General features: G+C 29.6%; 1 protein-coding gene across 13 annotated transcripts in view; it reads left to right on the top strand.

Moving 5' to 3' along the window:
- Positions 1–13911, top strand: part of LOC124369196 (calcium-dependent secretion activator) — a 368545-nt gene extending 354634 nt beyond the window's left edge. For 12 of the 13 annotated variants that reach the window (XM_046827016.1, XM_046827015.1, XM_046827017.1 and 9 more), the window contains one exon: positions 528–13911. In XM_046827016.1, coding sequence (XP_046682972.1) covers positions 528–723 — 196 coding nt within the window. In that variant the 3' untranslated portion in view covers positions 724–13911. The remainder of the gene's footprint in view (positions 1–527) is intronic. The other variant, XM_046827022.1, reaches the window with a different exon arrangement.
- Positions 13912–16600: the final 2689 nt, after the last annotated feature.

The raw sequence follows: 16600 nt of genomic DNA on the forward strand, positions 1-16600 counted from the left end.
CCAACACCTTTTATGGTCATTTAAAATTCATATTTCTTATATCATTGTTTTCATTTCGTCGTAACTTTTAAAATCATACAACTTGAATTATTATTTGACTTGTCATTTCAAATTTATAATCATCTTTTCCAAGAAGATAAAGAATTGCTAATTATGAATGATGTAAAATACTGATGTGCTAAGTTTTATTGTTAAGAATTGAACAATACAAAAATTTTTTCGTAGATTTTGGTTTTGTAGTGTGTTTGCATCTTCATAAAACTCTGTTCTATAGCATTTTGTTTAGTGGGTATTGTGATTTACTATTAATTAGTTAAATCTTACAATTAATTGTGTTTAATATTTAAACTCTTCATATTTTGGTTATTTTATTAAACAAATCTAGCTTTGAGACCGATTTTAGCTTACCGGCTGAGGCATGAAGGATAAAAGTGTGTGTTGTTTGGTCCTTATATAAATGGTAAGCCATTTATAAATATTGTAAATGCTTCAATGTAACTTTGCTCTCATTTTATAAATTATTCCAGGGAATATGGAGATGCCGGAGCAGATGATGACGGTGATCGCAGCAAACCCAAGGTGACTATCCGAGAGACTCTTGGAGAGGACGGCATCCAAGCCAAGCTGACAAATATTACAGGCAATGTTGCTGGTCGCTTGGGCAATGTTATGGGAAAAGGTATCGGAGGTTTGTCCAAGTTCGGTGGTGGAAGTTGGTTCTAATCTCTACATCCACTCTGTTGTTGTTTGTAATATGTATAATGATTATTGAAGGTCATTTATATGTTTAAATCAATGCAAGCTGAGTAATGTGTGTTTGTTGTTATATTATGAATGTTTATTTTAAAAGTGGTATTGTACAAACAAATGAACATTGTGCATAGTTAAATACCAAAATTTTTATGATATTTTTCAAAAATATAAAAGTATTTTGTTGCTTAGATTTGAGTGTGAGTATGGACCTACTTAATGGTACAAATTTCGATAACTCCTACAATTTTCTGAGAGATAGTTGTTATGTAGATGTTATTGTATAAAAGTAATAATCCGTAAGCTTACTTAGGGTTCTGTGTTCATTGACTGAGCTTGCCTGTGATTTTACACCCCTATATCATATAAACGTATATCAAACGTTTGTTGTTATATGATTAATGGATAATCAGATTGTTTTTTAGGGGGAGCAAACAAACATATAAGTAAATGACAAATTCTGCGATTTGAACTGATAATTGGTAATGTATAAACCAAAAATTGTATGTACATAGTTATAAATATGAAAATAAACATTTTAATATATACATATATAAATATGTATATATTCATGGTAAATAGTTACATAGGTTATTTAGTAAAGAGTAATAATAACCCTATAAAATAAGTGATATATTGTACTTTTTTTAAGGAAGACTATATATGTGTATATATAAAACATATATAAACATATATGTAAAACATGAGTCATAGAGAGCTCGTAGTATTAAAAAAAATTATGTAGTATTAAAATCCTAGTTACATGAAGGCAACACCCATACTATTTTTCTGTAAAAGCATGTTCAGATTCTTACAAAATCCCATTAAATACATTTTAAAATACATGTAAACTAAATTACATTTTGTATCATTTGACAGACATTTATAGCAGTTCTACTGGAGTATGTGTACAAATTTGAATATTCATGCTTGTAGTTGTAAAAGAAGATACATTTCATTCCACTGTATCCTACATAAGTGTTTACTATCTAACAGGTTTACAAACGGCATAGCACCAAGTATGATAACGATAAAATTGTAGAAAAATATAAGTAGCCATTCTAAAAATATAATAATGCTGAAATAATTAGATTTATTAATAGTGGCAAGGTATTTCCTGCATTAATTACTATGGAAATTGTCATAGAGGATATTCTGGATAAACTTGAGTTTATTTCCATATAACTGAATTAGAGTGGCTGGTTCGCTAACCATGTGAAGCTGGCAGCACCCATCTCAAAAGAATACTTTAAACATAATGTAATTGTTTTTATATTTTATTTATTTATTAGCATCACATTACATCATCGTTTTATGACAGATATTTTTCATGATAACAAAAAGATTAAGAAATGGATAATCACCAGAATAACATGAATTCCAAATAAATGCTACAAATACAAACCTTAACAAACAATTCCACAAGTTTTTGGCATATTTAAGTGAATGTATATTGCTAGCAATCTAGTGCCTCCCATATTTTTTGTAATGTTTCATACACAAATGCCAAAAACATCTAAAAGTTACTAACCACACAATTCTTTAATATGTTAGAACACTGTGTGCCCATGTTTATTGATGGAATGAAATTAACCTCATTCAGAAGAATGAGAACACATATAGAATAAGATGTGCTGCAGCTGTAGTTAATCAACACACGGGTATTGTGATCTAAAAACTTCATAAATTTATGATGAGATCAAAGCCGGGCACTTATACAAAGGTTTCATCATGAAAAGATAGAGAATAAGGGCCAAATGATCATAAGTCATATATTGATCCAGAAGTATATATATATATATTCAAAGTTGAAGAATTTATGTCAAAATTACAATAAATAAGATGAAATTAAAGCTATAGTGCGAGCACATATGTACAAAGAGTGGCTAGAAGAAAGCAGAGCCAGATTTACCTCTTCAGACTAAATAGTTTTACAGTTTACCTAAACAATTGTATTTAATTTTTGGGTAAATAGTAAGTGGCATATCTCTAGTCTTATTTAAACTCTTTCTTAATGTTGCGCAGCACATGATTCACTTTCACTGATCACATGATGCACACACCTTTGCCATACCATTGCAAAGATTATACTGTTTCTTGTGGGATTTCCACATTTTCAGAATTCTGTGCCAAAAATGGCAACATTTCAAGTCATGCAGACAGTAAGCCTATTAGCTGTATTACCTGTACAACTTTTGGTCATTATTGCAATATTATTTACACAGTGAACATTAATCATTTCGTATTTTTGATAAAAACCTTTGTGTTATTATCAGTACTCTTTCAAATGTCAATATTAAAGTCTCCCACAGTACAACTTTACATTTGGGTCCATTTTCTTTTGTATATAACATGATATATTGTCAAAGTATTCAAGAAATTTGTAGAATTACAGTTCAGTCTTATATAGGATGCTATATCGGATTTTCAGACACGAAAACTACACTATAAATATTTACAAATATGTAAGAAAATGCTTTAAGGAGAACCTACATGCATTAAATGAGCAATATTGACAACCTCAAAAAAGAAGTATGGTTATTCACAAGGATACATGCTTCACCATAAACATTTTCTCTACAAAAATAAGAAACTAATTAGAAATATGTTTCAGTTGGTTTTAGTTTTAAAACTAACTGAAACATACAAGAGGCTTCTAACTAATGGAAGTGGTCACAATAAGAACAATGTTAGAATTGGTTTAATCTCAAACTACGGCATATACATTTAATTAGCTTTTTATTGATTGAAAATTAATAACGTACAATAAGACAGAAGAATCTCTGAGTTAAACTATAGCAAAAATTAGAGCCAGGATTTGTACTACCAATTTTGATATCCACGAAGTGGGCAAGTTTTGGATTGTTCACTTATGAGTACATTACTCTCTTTCAAGATACTTCCAAGGGGCTTACCAATGGAGACCGGGTATGGAATGCTAGCTTTATTCAAAGATAACTCTCAGGAAATCCCTTTATTATTCTGAGAACTCTTATTGAAAAATTTCTCTCAGTGCAGGATCTCTACAGTAACCTACTGCAATTCCTAAAATTCAGACTGGGTTCAGGAGTTTCCCCCATGAAATTTGCTTGTGACAATTTTTGTTTGTAAAATGGTTGTATACAGGTTTTTTTCCAAGGCCATAATGAATGGCCTTTACTTTTTCTGTTAAAGTATTATAAAAGACTACTTTAACTATTGTAAAATAGATAAAAAAATATAACAAGTATATTACACAATGGTGATCTGATATAATTTCAGTCTTATTTCCCTTGTATTTTACATTCAGTGTTATCTATTCAGAAATAAAATTTTAACTGAGCAATCGTATAGTTGTATTGTAAATCGATGCATATATTTTATTCTTCAATGTCTGAGCAAACTCAGCCAGCTTTTGCTTGGATTATTTAATGAATAATTCCTTCAAAAATTATTAAAGTTATTTCATTATTAATTCTGGAAGACACTTATTGGATTTCTGTTAGAGTATGTATGTTGTGTTGTTATATTTCACCTAAAACAACAAATCTTAGGAAATGTGAAATTCATAGATAGTATTGGTATTTACCCTGTCAGTTCTTTTTTAAAATCTTTGTAGTATAAGTTGTGGGTGTTGTCTTCACTTGTACATGTTGTTTCCTTCTTATAGAAAAGTTACTAGTGTGTATTGTTATTTTATATAACAAAATTAATGACAAGGATAATAATATTAAATAGTTCTGGTAACAATAACGTATTAGCTAAAATTTGTTTAATGCAAGGTAAATCAGCAATGTAATCTTTAATGCTCATAAATTTAAAAAGTGGAAAAAGAAATGTGTTTCTTTTTTAAATATTATTTTAATTTAATTTAAATCCGAGAATAAGAAATAAAAGATACATAAATGAGCATTTCATAATATAGACACACTATGTAAGTGCCTGAACTGGTTTTTCTGTGTTCTGTTATCTATTGTTATCTGTTAAGTAATATGTGATTTTGGTTCAAAAGGGTGGTAATGAAGAATATATCCACAGTAGCTGAGGACATTATTTTAAAAGAAGAGTTTCAAGAGCAATACTGCACCACGTGTTGGTAGTATATCTTTGTAGTAGTAAATGTAGTGAACTTATAATATGAAACAAAATATTATACGTAGAATCAGTTCTGATTTGATATTTATACATTTTTAAAGTTACGTGGTAAGTTTTGAGTTTGTAAACTGACAAGTAATATCTCAAATGTCATCTGGTAATAACAAAAACTCAACATGTTGAAATTTTAACACTTGCATACTTAAATTACTTGCAAAGTTAAATTATTCAACATGGTTTTTCTGAATGTTAATGAAATACAAATTTTAAATCATGTGTATGATGGGATTAGTAACCATTTACATCTTTTAGAAATTAACAGAGTTGCCAACAAAAATTTTAGCTCAACAAATTTAGTTTAGATATGGTACTGTATCAGAAATGTGTTAGGTTGTAAATTTCACTTATTGGTTGTAGATTATTTCCAGCTCCACCTTTTGAGCCATTACGTAGTGCGCGAGTTGGCCGATCACTTCCCCTACACCCCCTGTTCTCTTCACTATTTCTCTTATCTAGTCCATTGAAAGTTATGTAATAATTAATTATTTATTTATATTTGTATGTATTGATTTTTAGTTGATATATTTGACACTACTAGAAATAAAATTGGAAGAAAAGTCAAAAGATTTTATTAGATAAATATTTCCTCATCTGAAATGCTTGCTACATATAAAATATAGTGGCGTATCTTTTTATTTTACCTTTGAGTTGACTGATATGTCTATGATAAGACCTTTGAATCTAATTAGTAAACAAATACAATATAGAAACACAAGTTTTCATTTTCATAAACAGATGACATTTAAAACTGTTTAAAACCTTTAAAAGTAGATCTGTAATTGTTAATTTACTCAGAATCGTTATTTAAGGCAACAATCTTGTTAATTACTGTTACAGTATTGATTTCAAGGAGTCAAACCCCTCAATGTTAAAGTACTTTTTGTATTTTTTTTTTATTTAGGATGGTTTATTAAATAAAGTCTGGATTCAGATATAGCATATTTGAATTGCATATATGTTATGATTTTTAGTTTTTATTTTGTTAAATCATAATGTTTGATCTTATTGTATCAAATGCACTTTAGTTATAGATAGATAAATTATTTAGGTTAATCCTTTGAGAGAAAAAATGCTAGTAACTTACATTTTTGCAATATTACATAAATTTTGCAAGTATTACAATGTGATAAGAAAAATATTTCATTCCCAAACATTTCTGCATGTGACAAAAATTTAACTGTTGCATAAATAAGTCAATCAAAGTAACTAGTTTTATGTTTCTATCTCTATTATCTAACTATTATAAAATGTTGATGCCTTAATTGTACTTAATTAATGTTTATTTTTACAAAACAAATTTAAATTATAGAAACATAATGTGAACTATAAATAGAGAATAAAGGTGTGAGGGTTGAAAAATATTTTTTGTTATTAGAGAATATTACAAAGATAACTTATATTTTACTATTCATACTTTAATTTGGACTTTAACTGAGTAGATTTTAGTTCAAGGAGAAATTAAAACATCAGAGATTGTACTCATTTCCTGGATGCAACAGATCACATGAAGGCAATTTTCTCACATTTACTCTTTTAATAGTTGTGATTTTTCTTCACGAGGAAATCTTCTCAAAACAATCCTCTGACTAGTATGAATGGCCTCTTAGACAATACTAATATTGTTTAAATCTGTATATCAAACTTGTCTATAATAACCTATTACAAGTAATGTACAATCTACCATAAAATTTAAACTATGCAGAGTTCGCATTTAAAAAATGTCTGAATATTATTTTTAAGTGATAAATAAAAATGTATTTGTGCTCCATAGCAAAATTTTGTCTAATGAAGGAATAACATGTAAAATGGAACTTCAATTAATTATAGGTGAGTAATTATATTCATAAATTAAATTTGTCCCTCAGGGAATATTGCAAAACTGGGGACAAAAGTTTTAATGAGTTTAAAAAACAGATTTAACAGAAGATTAAGAGGTGTTAAGGTAACTTGAAGAAATATATCAAAAGACATCAGGCAAGCTGCTAATATTTTTAATCACAAAAATATTATTGTAAATTCCAAATGTTACGGCAAACTGCCTGTCTCGGTTGCAATCTCTTATGTGTTAATAATCGCATTTATTTTACTAATTCATTGACACTTTTTTTTAGCTAATAGCACTCTTTCATATAGTATAAATATATTGCTTGTTTCATGAAAACAGAAATTTTTTGATTGCCAAATAAAATAAATTATTATCCTTACTTAAGGATCCTTGTTACTTAACAACACTTTTTAAGTGGAAATTTTGTTTATTACGTATGTGTGTGTGTGTATTTGTTTTTCTCATACTTTAGCGTATTCAGAAAAATTATCAAGGATATGTTGATGTAGTATGGTAAATTTCAGAGTCTGGGAGCATGGAATATACTTTAGTATATAGGGGTTTAGAAGTCCAAAATGTAGAGGTTTAAAATATTAAATCATCAGTTTTGACTTATTTATGTATTACAAATTAGTGGATATAAAGTTTTAAGGAGGAAATACAACTGTATAGTTGCTATCAACCTCCTCCCTAATTTTACTCATTTATAAATATTCAATAATTGATATAGACACAACTTATTCTTTTTAAATATCTAAGGCTCAAAGGGTTAACGCTAAATATATACCATCACACTATTCTGTTTCTTAACATATTGCATTAGTAATTATTCGTTGTATTAATTAATTACCTTTAATAGTCACTATTTTATTTAAACTTTCAGAATTGTACACAAGACTCTCAGTTTACATTATTACTAAACTACCTTATTTTGACTTTTACCATGCTTTGACTCCTTTTAAAATAAATTCATGGAGAGTGTACAAATATGACAAATTAATTTTACTGAGACAATAATATATATGAATATACCAAAAAAAAATAATTGTTATCATTTAATTTATTATTATGTGTTAAAACTATATGTACTAACTGCTTTACAATTGTATATCATTAAAAGTGAAAAATAGCATGTTTAAAAGCTTATAAGTTTTAATGCTTCTAAATATATATCTAAGAGTATTCTAGAAACAGTAAAAATATTGTTGGAGTTTCCCATGTTTTTGTGTGTTAGATCATTTAGTGAACATTTACTAAATTCATACATTGGTGATATCTTAAGGATAAGGCTATTTCTGAAAGAACCATTAATCTCAGTGTTGTACTGTATGTTAATTAGTTTCATTAAATGCTTAAATTAACACTAAAAATTAGATTTTTTACTTTCTCAGCAAACATGTTGTTATGAATGTAAGAACAAGCTTTAACTGATCTATGCAAAATGTCTTTCAGGATGGGTTTCAAAATGAGAACAAACAAAATGACTTAAGAGTATTAAATAGTATGTGTGAACATGTATAAGATGTTTGTGTCATCAAATGATTGTCAAAACACCAAATAAAAAAAAGTAGTAGACCTACCAATAATTTTAATATTTAAGTGATGTTCTTAGTGGAAATTTGGAACTGTATCATGTTTCCCTTTAATATTTTTCATGGCTGTAATTCTTTTTCATCTGACATTTTATTGATGTAAATATTCTTTAATCATTCAACCTTGGTTGATTAAAAATACACAACAACATTTTAAAATTAAAAACTGCAAAGTTGATAATGATAATAATTGATAATGGTCTAACATATGTTTAGTTTATTTCTATTGTCAAAACAAATTAATACTCACTTTTAGTTTTATTTGGGTGTGAATTTGTCGTTATCGACCCGGGAAAGTTGAAAATGATCATTTATCTTTATTGAAACAATTATTGAAAAATTAATGATAATTGTTGAAAATTATTAAAAAAATAATGTTGTCTAATTTAATACTTGAATCACGAATTGAACTGTAGTGACGCCTAAGAAGTAGTACCTTATCTCAATTGAAGGTAATTCAATTCATCTCATAACCTATGAAAGTTTTATGCCTTTTGAATTGTAGTGACTGGTCCACAAATTCAATTTTATTGTAATTTGGTAGTTAAGAAAATACTGAGACATTTGTAGGATTATGACTAATAAAGTATAACTTTCAAAAACACATTTATTTAAAAATTAGATTAGTTAAACTGTGGATTATATTATCCAAAAATGTTAAATGGCTATTATAAGTGTAGAGTTTAAACTGCATTTGACATTAATATAACAAATTACTGAACAAAATCCACTATATTTTACAGAAAAATATTGTATTTCCTTTAAAACATAATTAGATTGGTTGCATCCATATTTACAGTTATATGTATTTAGGAGTCCAAGAACCTTATTAATAGTTTCCAAAGTTGCTAGATATTCTGTACATGGAAATGTGAAAAGTCTTTGCTGAAGTTTCAGATAATTCTGAAGATAAAAAGTGTTGTGTTCTGAAACATTCCCATCTAGTCTGGATTAACAAGACCCAAGTTATGGTTTTGTTCTATATTAGTTTTACATTAGCTGGAGTAAAATGACACACAATATTAGAAGAGATTAAACAATTTACATGTTTGCCATAAGTAGAAAATATTATAATTTCACATACATAGGTATATGATTATATTCAACTATGTTCATCACTTCATTACCACTATGTATTCAGTAATACAATGTTCATTGTGAACACAAATTCTCTTCTAAACGTGGGATATTGTTCCTTCCATCAAATTAAGATAAAAGCGATAATACAACGAAGCAACAAAGACTAACCTTCTGATAGGATAGTTTTGTACTGAATTTGACCACTGAAATTATTTTTCTTGATTTATCTGGGTCTTTCTGTACATATTTCATACAGTTATTATTTTCTACAGCATCTATTTTATATGAGTAGTCAAAATCTATTGTAATAATGTAACAGGGGAAACTGTTTTGTGAACTGGGTGCCCACAACCTGTTTAAAATCATAGGCTGCTGAAAATTTTGCAATTTACTTTGGTATTTGCTGGCAGCAGTTCAGACCCATTTTTTAATACAAGCAATAAGGAGTCAATCGACTACTGCTATTGTGGGTACTTGGCTTTTTAGTAGTTGATCGACTGCCTCAGTAGTCAACTTGTTAAGGGACAAATACAAGAGTTTTTACTCATTTTTTTAGTTTAAAATTCATTTTAATTTCTGAATCAACATTTAAACAACGTAGAAAACTTCTTATTTTGTTTTTAAAGTGATCAGAAACAGAAAATCAGGAAATGCTATTCCTTCACTTTCACTGATCATGTCATACAAACACCTTTGCATGCCAGAGCAAAGATTACCACCTTCCAGCACATATTATTATCCTTACTCTCATAATCTGCACACTTTCAGAATTCTCTGTCAGAAAAGGCAAAATTTCAAATGATACAGACAGTAAGTCTTATGGTCTGTATAACTGTTGGTCGTAATTGCAATTTTATTTACCCAGTGAAGATTAAATTATCTCATATTTTTTATAAAAATTGCTTTCACTATCTATACTCTTTAAAACGTGAATATTAAAGTATCCCCCAATATAATTTTACATTTTGGTCTTTTCCTTTTGTATGTAACATAATATACTGTATTCAAGGAAATTGTGGAGTTACAGTTCAGCATCATATATAAGGAGATGAAAATTGCGCCATAAATGTTTACAAATATGTTACAAAAAACGTCAAGGGTAACCTTTATGAATTAAATGAGCCATACTGACTACAACACATAAACAATGTAGAAAATATCTAATTTTGTTTCACAACTGAATAGCAGCAGAAAGCAGGAATTACAATTTCTTCCAATAAATTTTGGAGGCTTATTGAGGACAGTATAATCTTATTCAATGTTTACTCCATGTGTATCAAATCATTGAAACATTCATATATAGATTTTGACTCTAAATAAACTTTTAACATTGCATTATCGGTACTTTTTTATTACTCATTATATAAGAATTGAACTTTTTTATATACTTTACAGTTTACCGTACTAATTTTGTTATTTCTTAATGGAGAAAATTAGATTCTTGTTTATGAGTTTATGACGTTAGACTATATTTGCTTTCTAATACGCAACCAAGGAAAATACTGCACCTTTCTGTGGAGTTTATAAACACCATATGAAAGAGGGGATTTGGAAGCTTTATCACAGTGTAATATTGTAATCATAAGTACAAAATAAAGTTTTTAAATGCAATCAACACCTCAACTTATATACTAATTGTGAAAATTATACTTGCCACATTACTAACAAACCAGCGTTGAAGTTGTTAAAGAATATTTTGTTTTTTCTAATAATTCTTTTTCTTTTAATGTCAACTGGGACTACTTTGGCACAGGTGTTGAATTTTAAAAGTTGATATAAAATATAAATCAGTTCTTGTATGAAATAAATAAAAAATAGCTCAGAGCATACAAATTAACATTGTGTGAAAATCATTACAAACTCCTTAAACTTAAACATACAACATCTTCATTTGATCTCTAATAATCAATATGTTTTCACATTCTAAAACTCATAATTCTTTTCAATAATTGACCTTGGTTTCTTAAAATGATTTAATTACGTGTGTATGAGGATTCTAAAAAAACTTTTTTGTTGTAACTGTGATTTTGATAAATTTTTACTCTATAAACAATTAAACTATCAAAATTTAATATATTTGAAATTTAGAATTTATTGAAATGTTTTATCCAACCTTCTATAAGCTTTTTAGGCCAATATATAATTTTTTTTTGTATTGTTACTGAAAATGGTAGACATTGCATTAGTAAGACATCTCTGAATTTGTTATATGTTGTTTGGATTGCTATTAGTAGTTAGTTATACCCTTGAATTTTCAGATTGTTTTACCTAAATCTCCAAAACTATGCACCTTGTGGCAACTCTACTGAAACCTTTTTTAAAGTAGGTTAAATTTGCTACAATTTGAACTAAATGCAACCGGCTTAAATGTAATTGTTTCAGAAATACAGATAACCTAAAATAGGAAAACTTTTCCTAAAAGTGAAATTCTCCAGTTTGTGTTTCTGGCTTTGTCTCATCAAAACTACTGGTCAAATAAAAATTATAAATAATGAGTTTTAAAGTAAGTTTTATTATCTCCAGTTTTATCACTTCTATAAATTCTCATGTAATATCTTCACTTTTCAGTTCTGAAACTATTATATTTACAGAACTCTGGTTGGGTTCAAATTGTAGTCAATGTAACCTATAGCATGTTTTCAAGTTTCCAGCTCATATCGGATGTGGCAGGAGTTTAGGATGGGAAAGTGCACAGTTGCTCCATTAACTCCCTATTATTCACCAGCAGCAATTTTACAATGTGACAAGAAGTTGATAAAAGTCACTCACTGTATAGTTTTGGGTACATTTTCAAAAAAAATTATAGTGTATGATGTTCTAGTTCTATTATACAATTTGTAAGACAACATGTGCTTTATTGAACATTGGTTTTGAAATATATTAAAATAAAAAAACGTCTTGAATTGTTGGTGACTATAAACTTTAAATAAGAATCTGGTATAACTGATTAAAAAAACATATTGTTCTAGTCTTTATATAGTTTCAAGTATCAATGTGTCTCAATATGTGTTAATTGAATCAAACAGCTTAAGTGTCAAAATTTCTAAAGTTTTACAATAAAAAGTTAACTTTTTCAAATGTATTTTTATCTATTATTAAATTATATTTAAATGAATTGGAAACATACCTTTATCTAAGGTATTTACATCACAAATATTACAATTTAAATTAAAGGGTATACATAACAAAAACTATAAGAAACTATAACAAAATATTTTGTATTCAAAATGCAGTCCCTTGTGTCAAATTAGCCCCTGTTGACAGGTATGGGTGATAAAATTATCTCATTTAAGTTCCCTCAATCACTGTATTGTACAGTGTGAACATTTTCAACTATCAGCCAGGAAGAACATTGGTTTTATTCCACCATTGATTTTACCACTTTTTCAAGAAAACTTGAAATATTGCTTGTAATTCTCAGGGAACAGTTATTTTAAGAATGAAATGTATGTACACTTTGCAAAAACACCACTAGCAAAGTTTTCTTTGCCTATTTTAACCCAATTCTTTGTAAATATATGGGTTAGGTGTTATAATGCTGCCCTTGAACAACAAAATACCTGTGCAATCTTGCATAGTAATTGGTATTTTATATGTATTTTGTTTGTTTTATTTCAATGTATGAAACCTAGATTACTTGGCGTGTTTTCTGCATTCATTATTACTTTAAGTAAGAATGGGATCTCAAGCTGAATATTTGTGGTAAGAAAATACTGTCACAGTGGAGGAAGAAAATATGAGTTAAGAAATATTTATTTGAAGTGATCCTGCTCTTCACTTCATAGAAGAGCTCCAGGATTACAGTGATAATGATACGGAATGCTCCTGTGTCTGCTTTTAGTGTTAAAGTTATGTGTGCCTGTCAATTGTTTATTGTTATTCAATGTAACTTTATCTTACTTATTAGTTAATATTTAATTTGTTATATATTTATCATTCAATATATATAATAAACAACGATGTTTAATTAGTCATTTTTTGTGACAAATATTTTGTGTTAACAACTGTGGTTTTCTCAAATGTAAAAGTTAGGTTGGAACTCATTGTTGCATTGACTAGCTTATTCTAGAATTTTTCACAAAGCAGTGAAATTTAGTATTTAAAGGCAATAACACAAATTCATTAGCCTTATGTAGATCGGTAAATAAGGTCATTTGTCATGTTCAATCATTTTTAAAATATTCAGAAATCATATTTATATTCTTCACTGGAATATTTATACTTGAATATTTCTCTTTTTGCCTTCTCTACTTGTCTCATAGTCTACAGTATAAGCTTAACTAATATTATATAATAAAGTTTGACATATGGTATATATTGTATATGCTCGAATACTGCAAGCACATTTTGTAATGCAATATCATTCCAATCCTATGCTACCTAGTACATTTTTAATACACATACACATACTTAGAGTATATTATTAAGAAATTGGCATGGATGGTTTCTCTTTTGAATCATATTTCTATGATTTGCAGGCATTGTTTGGACTAAATTTATCATAATAAATTTAAACTGTTATACTTGAAATTTTTGTTTTATTTACCCTTGACCCATTGGCACTTTAATATTTCTGCATTTGACCTCACTGGAAGGATTCAGTTGGAATGAGAAAGTAAAAAATACAAGTGTTTGCCTTGTTCAGACATCATACAAATGTAATCTGTCTTTCAAAACACTGTTTTAATAAAAAGAAATCACAATACAATCACTAGTAAAGAGTAAAAAGTTCACAAATAGTCACTAAACATATCGTTCACAATTTTTTACTCTAACATCAGAGACACACGACACAAAGATAGATAACACAACTGACCATGTTACTTGGTAACAGTACAATACGTGCGCTCAGCAGGGCCAGAGTTAGTACGGTGTTATTAACCTAAAAAAAGGCCTAACCTTGACATCCAAAGTAAAAGTTTTATTCCAAGTCCAAATTGTTCTATATAACCCTCTTATTGTTTGGTAAAAAGTTACACCATTTTGAGCGTCGGGTTTTTGGGGAGAGGGGGAGAAAAAGTAGGAAATTTAGTAGTTTTTTTAGTTTTTTGGAAATTGGTTGAAAACTAAGCTGTTTAGCACAAAGAGTGTTATATACAAAAATATTTTACATGAAATTTTAAACAAAAAATGTCCTATGCATATTCCCTGTAAAATTTACGGTTCATGAGTTGCAGACGGTGTAAAAATAAAAATGATATAATTTTTAAGGTTTTTTTTCAAATAAAGCTATATAGAAATAAGTAAATGATTTAATTAAAGAGTAATAATATACTACAGTATTATAGTCAAAAAGAGGCTAAGAGGCACCATAGAAGGTTGAAAAAGTAAAAATAATTGTTAGGAGAAACGTGGTAGTACAAGCAGGCGTGTCCAAACTTCGGCTGTAGTCCCCCTTCCATTTATCAACTTAGCTCCTTCAAATCCATCAACAATTTATACAGCTCTTCTTCAAGCTGCCAAACAAGGGGCTAGCAATGGTCAAACGATAACAATGGTGACTTTTGATCAGCCATTGTATGCTAAAGCTCGTGAAATAGTAGCCGCAGCATCTCATGACAGCCCGTTGAAGTCACTCTTCATTAGACTAGGAGGATTTCATTTGTTGATGTCCTTTTTGTCAGCGATTGGATTCATCATGGCAGGTAGTGGTTTGGAGGAGCTGTATACTACTGTGTATGCTAAAAACAGTGTTCAACAAATGATGAACGGGAAAGCTTACTCTCGGGTCATTCGTGCTCTCTGCCTAGTCGAAGAAGCACTGATGACTGTATTTTTGAAAAATAATGAAACTCTCATAAGTGTGAATAAAGATGAGCTTAATAATGTCTATTCCAATTTCAAGCTTGGAAATGCCTCTCCTGAAGAGATTGCACAGTCAACCGTGGTAAAGAGCTTTGTAGACATTTTAGAAAACCAGCTTAGGCGTTGTAATGGATCTGGACGAACACAAAAACTGTGGATTCAGTTCATAGAAATGGTTGAAATCGTTCGAATGTTTATAAGAGCAGAGAGGAGTGGGGACTTTCTCCTTCACCTTCATTGTGTCCATCAAATGCTTCCCATTTTCCATGCATCTGGTCACTTTAACTACGCTAAATCTGCACACGTTTACCTACAAGACTCGCTGGTACTTCTCAACACATTGCACCAAGAAAACGATTTATTTGTTAATTGTGGTTATTTCACCATCCGACGAACTGAAAAGTTTTGGTCTGGAGTATGGAGTGATATGACCATAGAACAGGTTTTGATGAGGTCCTTAAAAAGCATTGGTGGATTGACTGGAGGTAGAGGAATCACAGCGACAACTATTGCCACTTGGATCAATTCCATGCCGACTTGTTCTCGGGTGTGCGAAGCAATGGAAGAGTTTGCAGGTGTTCGCAGCCTCTATTCAGAGCAGCACGTGGAGCTACGAGATGCAAGGCAAAAAAGAAACAGTAAGGACTTGCAAACCTTCATTTCTTGGATTGAAGAACATAATCCGTTCTCTAAATCACGTGAACTCTCTTCCTTGTCAACAGGGATTATAGGTGATGAAACTGTAAACTGCGATAAAGCATTTGAAATAGGAGCCATATCCATCAAAGCTATTGAAAACAAAACATTTAAAGAAATACACATGAAAAGAAAGTTTGCTGTCAAGTCTCTAGCCTCTATAACGAAGTCGGTGAAAATTAACAACGACATGGTATGTGTAAATCCTAACACTCTCTTACATCGGATGGTGTGTACAGTAAGGAGTGATGAGAGATTAGAGGAAATTTTTCAGTTTGAACTCTGTGCATATCCTCCATCACTGTTTGACGAATCTGGCTTGATGAGGAAGGGGAAAAAATCATCAATGGTGACGGTTTTGGTTTCAGATTCAAAATAATCATCAAACATCGATGACCCAGTGAAAGTGTCCTATATAATTGACGGAGGCCACCTCCTACATCGTGTTGTCTGGCAACAGCCTGCTACATTTACACAGATTTGCGAGCAATATAGTGATTACGTATGTACTCATTATGGAAAAGCGACTGTTGTTTTTGATGGTTACGAACGAAGTAACACAAAGGATCAAGAACACCTACGAAGATCACGTTCCAACATTGTGGTCAAAGTAGAAGACTCAATCCATGTCAACATAAATCAAAATGAATTTTTAGCTAGTGCTAAAAACAAGATGGGTCTAATAACCCTCCTTTCATCGCACTTGCAACAATGTGGT

Source organism: Homalodisca vitripennis, chromosome X, assembly GCF_021130785.1.
Source record: "Homalodisca vitripennis isolate AUS2020 chromosome X, UT_GWSS_2.1, whole genome shotgun sequence".
NCBI classification, from domain to species: Eukaryota; Metazoa; Arthropoda; class Insecta; order Hemiptera; family Cicadellidae; genus Homalodisca; species Homalodisca vitripennis.